This window comes from Cyphomyrmex costatus, unplaced genomic scaffold, assembly GCF_001594065.2.
Source record: "Cyphomyrmex costatus isolate MS0001 unplaced genomic scaffold, Ccosl1.0 scaffold14, whole genome shotgun sequence".
NCBI lineage: Eukaryota > Metazoa > Arthropoda > Insecta > Hymenoptera > Formicidae > Cyphomyrmex > Cyphomyrmex costatus.
In genome coordinates, this window is record NW_017275390.1 from 1,847,835 (window position 1) to 1,856,216 (window position 8,382).

The 8,382-nt window shown below is 47.7% G+C and overlaps 1 protein-coding gene across 1 annotated transcript; it reads left to right on the forward strand.

Annotated features, from left to right (window-relative positions):
• Positions 1-494: 494 nt before the first annotated feature.
• LOC108783011 (protein dachsous-like) lies at positions 495-7,719 on the forward strand. Its single transcript, XM_018551427.1, has 5 exons — positions 495-583; positions 910-995; positions 1,463-1,999; positions 2,108-3,310; positions 7,567-7,719. The coding sequence occupies exons 1-5, from the start codon at positions 508-510 to the stop codon at positions 7,717-7,719; spliced, it is 2,055 nt and encodes a 684-aa protein (XP_018406929.1). The 5' UTR covers positions 495-507.
• The last annotated feature ends 663 nt before the right edge of the window (positions 7,720-8,382 follow it).

The window sequence follows — 8,382 nt, forward strand, 5'->3', positions numbered from 1 at the left end:
GTGCTCCGACCCTTCGCGATTAAAGTAAGGCCGCGCGTATAGAACGTCGGATGCGAAAGGAGAGACGAGACGATCGGCGGCGCGTCTCCTCTGCTCCGAGAAAAGAAGCGCGGAAAAAAAAAAAGACGGGCGTCTCTACATATCGGTGCGATACTTTGGCGTAACGAGGTATATAATTCATCTATTCGCGATTGACAGAGTTCGGAGTGCGTTCTCTTCTTGACAATCCGTCGTCCGCGAGTCATTCGTGTGATTCCGCCTTCCTGGTTTTCTCCTCGCTTCTGGAATTTTGTTCCTGGACCAACGTACAGAGAGAGAGACTGGTTTCTTACTCTCTGGTCTCCGTTGATTCCGGTTCGCGAATCGATCGACGCGATCCGACGACGGTCGGAGCGGCAGCGCCGGGGATGACAGCGGCAACGACCGGCTCGTGACGTCGTGGGACGAATCACGAATACGAAACGTCCGCGACAGCGCCGAGGAGGTGTCCCGACGCGACGGTCATGCATGACGCTGGACGATCGCGCCGGGTTCGCGACCGGTCGTGCTGATCGGTTGTGCCGGTCCGCGGGACGTGGAATGTGCCATATCTCGCCGTCATAAAGGAACTACGGAGCAAAGGAAGTTCCGCGGGAGAGAAAAGTAGAGCGAGATAATTCGACCTGTGCGCGCGGTCAACTTCAGTTCGAATCTCTCCGTTGCTATATTCTCGCGGAACGGATTACGCGCGGAATGCTGCGCTGTATCTCATCGTTATAAAGGAACTCGGCGAAGAAAACGAGAAAGGAAGAGAGAAAGGAAGAAAGGGAGTCTCGTGGAAAAGAGAAGGGAAAAGTGGAGCTCCGCGATAATTCGGCCAACAGCGGCCAACTTCAGTCCGAATCTCCGCTCTGCTGCATTCTCGCGGAGCGAATAATGCGAGGAATGCGCCATATCTCGCCGTCGCCGTAAAGGAACTCGGCAAAGAAAACGAAAAAGGTGAGAGAAGGAAAAAAGTTTCGTTCGAAGGAGAGAAAAAATTAGAGCGCCGCGACCAACTTCACAGTTTCGAAAGAAACGAATCTATACGCTGCTATGTTCACGCGGAGCAGACCGGAGCACAGTTCGCGCGGGTGTAAATCGACGACGCGGTGAGACAATTACGCCGGTATACTTGAAAGTACGTTAGTGCGGATAGAGGAGAAGGGAATCTTCGCGGTGCTTCGCGTGTGTGAACGTATTGTAATAAAAATCGGTGGAGTGTGAATACAGTCGCGTGAGAGAGGCTCACGTTCGAGGATAAAACAGTGATATTTGGTGCTGCAGGTTGCTTCGTGTTGGTGCTACATATATAATATAGAAAAAGGTATAAAGTTAAATTGGGTGATAAGGAAGTGCCGGGGTGAAAGAAAAAGGAGGAAGGACACGAGGACTCGGTGCAGAGGGGGAGGGGGGGGGGGGGGTGGGGTGATATACGAGGAAGAATCCGTTTCGCTTTTCGCGTCGCGACCGACGGCGCGGCGACGGCCGAGGATGGAAAGGTCGAGATAATATCGCGAGTGTCGAGGTGGAGGAGGAGGAGGAGGTGGAGGGACGGCCGTGGCGTGGTGCTGGAGGCCCCAGGATGTGGCATCATCTGCTACTGTTCCTCGTCCTGGGAGCGACCCCCGGCCTGGGCGCGACCCCCGCCCCGGGTGCGCTGCACGAGCGCGTCAAGTATCTCGAGGTGTCCGAGAACGTGCGGCCGGGCACCCGGGTGGGTTTCATCGACATTGACAGCCCGCCTTATCTGATAGCGCCGGTGCCGGGCTCGCCGGTGGAGACCGACCTGATGATCGAGTCGGCAACGGGGGAGATAAGGACGCGGGTGCCGTTGGACCGCGAGACCCGGCCGTCGTACAGCCTGGTAGCGTTGCCGAGGGTGCGGGTGGTTATCACTGTGCTCGACGAGAACGATAACGCGCCTACCTTCGCCGTGGAGCACGTCTACATCGAGTTCCCGGAGAACTCGCCCCGCGACGTCAAACGGCCTCTCCCGCCGGCCTACGATCCCGATCTCGGCCAGTACACAACGCAGCGTTACGAGATCGTGTCCGGGAATCACGGCGACACGTTCCGCTTGTCGCAGCAGCGCGGCCGCGACGGCGTTCTCTACCTGGACCTGCAGATCGCCGGCACCCTGGACCGGGAGATGCGCTCCCGTTATCATCTGGTGATCGAGGCGCTCGACGGCGGCACGCCGCCCCTCCGTTCCCACTTACACGTAAACGTGACCGTTCAGGACGTCAACGACAATCCGCCGGTCTTCAACCAGACGCGGTACGACGCGAGCGTGCCGGAGAACGCGACCGTCGGCACGCCGGTACTCGCGGTGAACGCGACCGACGCCGACGCCGGGGACAACGGCCGCATCGAGTACTCCATCAATCGCCGGCAGTCCGATCGCGAGGAGATGTTCCGCATCGATCCCGAGACCGGGATGGTCTACGTCAACAAGGCCCTCGACTTCGAGTCCAAGGAACGCCACGAGCTGGTGATCGTCGCCCGAGATCGCGGCGCCCAGCCGTTGGAAGCCAGCACCTTCCTCTCCATCCGCGTGACCGACGTCAACGACAATCAGCCGGACATCACCGTCATCTTCCTGTCGGACGACGCGACCCCCAAGATCAGCGAGAGCGCGCAACTCGGCGAGTTCGTCGCGAGGATATCCGTCAGCGATCCGGACTCCCGCACGGAATACTCGAACGCGACGGTCACCTTGACGGGCGGCGAGGGTCACTTCGGTCTGACCACGCGGGACAACATCATCTATCTCGTGGTGGTGGAACGACCTTTGGATCGCGAGGAGCAGTCCGTCTACGAACTGTCGGTCGAGGCGACGGACGCCGGCACGCCACCGTTGTGCGCCGAGCGCACTTTCCGGCTCCTCGTCACCGACGTCAACGATAACGCGCCGATATTCGACCGCGAGCGGTACGAGGCTCATCTGTTGGAGGCGTCCGAGCCCGGGACGTCGGTGATACAGGTGATCGCGTCCGATCTCGACGAGGGCGTCAACTCGGCGGTTCGTTACTCCTTGGCGAACGCGACGTGGTTCGCGATCGACGAGACCACCGGGCTTATCACCACGGTGACGCACGTGGATTGCGAGGCCAACCCGGCGCCGATTCTGCTGGTCTACGCGACCGACTCCGGACGACCGCCCCTCAGCAGCAGCGCGACCGTACGAGTCACCGTCCACGATCTCAACGACAACGAGCCGATCTTCGAGAAGCCGCTCTACAACGCCAGCGTGCCCGAGGACTTGCCCGTTGGACGCTGCTTCCTCAAGGTAGGTGGATCACACGGGGAGATCACTCATTTTTCCCTCCCGCTGCGCGTTGCAGCGCGAAATATGAGGCTGGGAAGCTACACCGCGGCTCTACCAAATTTAACGATACGTAGCTTTAATCTCAGCTTACATCGAGGAAAAAAATTGTTCATTTGGTTAAGTTAATTGTTTATTTCACTAAGTTGTCTTTACTTGTTTCGTTGGCGAGCGTTTCATTTAAATGCATGCATTCTTTATCGAAAGAAATAAAGAACCGAATTAATTTAGTCAAATAAATAATTTTAGTCTTGGATCAATTAATTCTCTCTTTTTCTAATTTTACGTTGAGAAAAGAATATTGTTCATTTGGCCAAATTAATTTAGTCGTCTTTACTTTTTTCATTGGAAAATGTATATATTTAAGTCAAATATGGTATACGTTATTTGTTGAAAGAAATGGGAACTAAATTAATTTAGTCAAACGAACAATTTTCAACAAATGAAAAAAAGATAAACGGTATAGCTTTTGCTTGTAGTCGTTGAATTAAAACGAGATTAACGTCAATTTTAACGATGGAATCGAACTTTAGCCTCGATTTTAGCGAACAGGCCGCACAAACGCGAATGTTCGGACAGTCGTGTTTACTTATAAAAACATCTGTTATATTCTTTTGTCACGGACTGAGAAAATGCCAAGCATTCAATTAAATCCGCTGCATTAAACAGCAATTGAATTTATGTAACGAATAACAATATAACGAACTTTCGCATTCGCGTTCGTATATTCATCAGCTTGAGAGAATATAGGAACCCCTCCTTTACGAGACAATTGTGTGCGTTTGAATTTCGGTTAAACGTTTAATGTCACGTCAAGCCAGATGACGGGTGAAGGCGCGAGAGTCTACAATGGGAACCGTTTCTCATCCTGTTAGCATTGTTGCGTACAAAGTGCGAGCGATATGTTTACGTTGCGCTTCTCACACGCCGCGGCGGCCGTGATTTTAACGCTGCTCTCTTAACGCCGCGCTCGCTCGCTCGCATATGAAGTCGTATATAGTAACGCTAACGGGCAATTGTTTCGTCAGTCGGGTTGCAACGCAAAAAGTTATACGGAATAGGTCCGCGGGCTGTTGCAATTTTGTGAATTGCTTGTCACGCCGTTTGATATCTATATGACGGACGGAATATTTTCCACACTTGTTCGGACTGTGTTCGCGAGTATTATGTGTTGGACAGACGTAACGCTGTCATCTCCTTTAACAAGCGCGATATCGCGACGCTGTGTCTCTTGGAGGAGCCGTAATTGATATTTGTATTTCGAGAAAGATAGCGAGGAAGCATTTATCGCTGTTCGAAATCTAAGGACATACGGAAAGAGTGAAACGCAAAATAGTTAAATAAGAAAATTAGCAAGTAGAAGATATGAAAATACACGAAGATATATAATATAAAATGAAAAATATAACGGATGAGAGCAGTGAAGGAATAGATGAAAGAAAAATGAAAACAGCAATTGATATAAGATAAAAAGCGCCAAGCAAATTGTTGAAAGATAGAGAAAGAGAGAGAGGGGGTTTGATTTGATCTTGAGGTGTTCGTTATATTAATTCGTTAAACTAGCGTTTGAGAAAGCGAGTCGATTATACAGAAGTCACCAGCCGCGCTCGCGAATGCTCACCAAAGCGAGATCGAAGTTTAATTGACGTATACACTCGAGAAATCATGATTATTCTTCCCGACCGATTCGATCGAAGAAAATCCGTCATCGGTCTTTATGCCGCGAGCCCCTAATTGACCCGTCATCGGAATCGATTGCGCGAAACATTTACCGGCAGTGTTGCGGCACGCAGCTCGCGACGACCAGCCTCTATAAATTAATATCTTAAATGTCGCGTCGCGTCGGCAGGAAAGAGTGACGTTACACACTCGCGGTGGGTACTTTGCGTTTAACCCTTGCATAATCCACGTCGTTTCGCGTAAAGTCGCTAAGATTCACATTAAAGGTTCCTCGGACGCAGTCAGGCGGGCAAAAGGGCACGGAACGAACGCTCGTAACCAGCCGCGGGCCGTTAGGCACGTATGTTAAAGCTGGGAAAGAGCTATAATTTTAATCTCGGTTCAATTTATTCCTTATCTTTCGCTAATCCCGTACTGCGGAAAAAATCATTTATTTGATTAAATCAATCGTTCGATCAAATAAATAATTTTTTCTCAGGATTGCTGCAATACTGCGGAAATTCAGAGAAAGATTTTGCAATTTTTTCTGAAAAATGTTGATGACTAGCGGCTACATTATGGCAAGCATCTCAATGAACAACACACACAATGTTAAAACTTATTTACTAAAAAAGATTATGATTCTTGTAAAATTCTCTCAATATTCAAATTATTTGTTAAATTTCCGTTAATATTTTAATAATTTGTTAACGTTGAGAATGACCCGATCGGTATCGAAACGTTTGTTGTTTTTAATCTAAATATATCTTCTTTGTTCTCTCTTTTTAATTGTAATCTTTTTATTTCGGCTCGTTGCCCGTTAAATTATTTCAATATTTATTTATTAATTGCCGAGCTTTCTCCTAATGTTATTATTATTTTTCTGAAAAATTGAGATTCTTGACTTTAAAGAAGTTTAATATATTATATGTCATATCTACACAATTTTCGAACTACTAATTTATTAATTAAAAATGCAAGCAGTAACATTGATAGTAATTTACACGACTATATTAAATTTTAAATTTATATCTTTCAACGAAATATTGAACGGTTTCAAAATCATCACGAAAACACACAATATTTCAACATTGAAAGTCAGAAAAAGTCACGAATTTGTCTCTGGAAATTAGGAAAAAATTATTGAACTTTAGGATGAGGAGTTTGTGAAAAATTCTTAAACTAAAACTCGAGCGAGAGAGGAAGAGGTGATAAACGAGAAGGAATAAGACTTTTACCGGCCGTTTCAATTAGTATCGCGGTAGCGCGTCGTCAATTATCGTTTCGTTTTCTCGTTCTGCGAAAAAAGGGCACCTGGTCCCGCGGTTCAGAAGTGAAATACATCCGCGCGCTACGCTTCATTTGCATACGCGACCCGCGCGTCTTTCTTTCTCTCCGCGAGGAAAGAGACAGAGGCGGAGTAGCGTCCAGAGCGAATACGAGTAGGAGCCACGACGAGCGGCGACCTGAATGAGGAAAGAAGTGTTGCGTACACGCATAGCGGCGGCATGAGTCGCTCAGGGGCGTAACGTCGTCGATCCAACGGAAGAGGAGAGGAAAAGAAAGGAATGTTTAGCTGTGTCTTCCTGGTGGCTCTCCCGCGTATTCCCTTTGCGAGGTTCAAGGCGAGGGCTGTTACCGCTAAAACTCTATACATTAACGAAAGTAGCGTGTCTTCCTGGTGACTGCTTAATTCCTATTGCGTTTTTCTATTGGCTATTTCAGTCGTCATCTTTTAACCATCTTGGTTTGTCATTCATTAAGCAATTATTTAACCCTTCGCGGCCCAGAGATAGAGATTTAAAGAGAGACTCAGGCAAATTTTCAATTATTTTGCCTCAAATTCAGACATTTACAAAGGAATGAGCAACGTTTCGGGTCGTGTCATCGTAAAATCGTATTCTTGAATGTTAAAAGAGCGTACCAATTTTTTTTCAGATTTTCCGAGTCCAAAACTCTTTGAAAAACACAATCAGGTAGTAGCGGTGACCTGATTGGACTAACTAGGAAAAAAGTGGAAAAAGAAACGTAACACGATATGATTATGAAGTCCCACAAGCGAACTCTCGTGTCAAGGTCGAAGCACAGGTCTTTGCTTAACGCATAAAGCATAAGAGGAAATCAATCAATCGGACTTTTATTTCATGAAAAGGAAGAAGATGAAGGACTTTGATTGATTCATTTTCTTTTCTTACGCAAGACTCTGTGCGTTATACTTTTATTAATAAATAATCTTAAGTCTTATAGGAGCGAACATGCGAGAGACACAAAAGGAATGAGAAACAAAGCCTTAACGGTCTATGGCCGGTATTCATAGTCAATTCTTATATTCAAGATCGTCTTAAGTACAGTCTTAAGATGTCACGAACCAATCAAAGGGCTGCATTCGCGTCTTAAGACATTACTTAAGACAGTTGTCAAATAAAAACTAACTATGAATACCGGCCTATATATATAGCTGGATCTTGGGTGCTTATCAATTCCGCGCGGATTTATATTGAATATACGCAGAGAGAACACGTCGCCACCGAGACGCTCTTTTGTCCCCGGAGCGGTGTTAGAACGCGAACAAGCTTAGTCCCCGACCGTCCGAGGGGGTGCTTCACGAGCCGGCGCGGCGCGGCGGCGCCGCATCGTTACGTCCCGCCGTGCGAGCGGCCGTGCGTATTTGTATACACCCCACGATGACAAGGCCAGGATGGAATAAAGGATAGATCCCGGAAAAGAGATAGGACGAGGGAGATAATAGACGGCGCCGTGTCGTCGCCTTACGCACGTGTTCGCACGCGTCTCTGAAATTTGAGCTGTCGCGTCGTCTCTCGCAAAGGCGATTACGCGTGTACCGGCTGTCGGCGCACCGACGTTACGAGTGATCGTATTACGTTCGACGTAATCGTCGAAAGTAATATTACACCGCCGCGGCTCCCGATCGTGCCGACGCGTAACGAATTTACGGTAGACCGATTGGCAAAAGTAACGAAACGATGGTAGATTCTATCCCGCGTAGATGGATTTCTTCTTGAAAGCCGCTGAACCTTTAAGTATATGAATATAGGTGAGGTGCTGGTTTTCATAGCCGATTCTTATATTTAAGGCTGTCTTAAGTTAAGCACAATCTTAAGGTGTTATGAACTAATTGGAGGCCGATAGTCCGTTCTTATTTCAAGATCCTAAGTAATGTTCTTTAAAATGTTAATATAGCTCTCGATTGGTTCATGACATTTTAATATTCTACTGAAGACAGGAACTTAAAGTGACAATATGAATATTGACTATAATATCTTATAGTTTCTCTAAACTTTGTTTTTTGGAAAAAAAAATTTATTATTTTACATTCCTTTACCTTGTAAGGGTATAATTATTATAACTGTCAACAC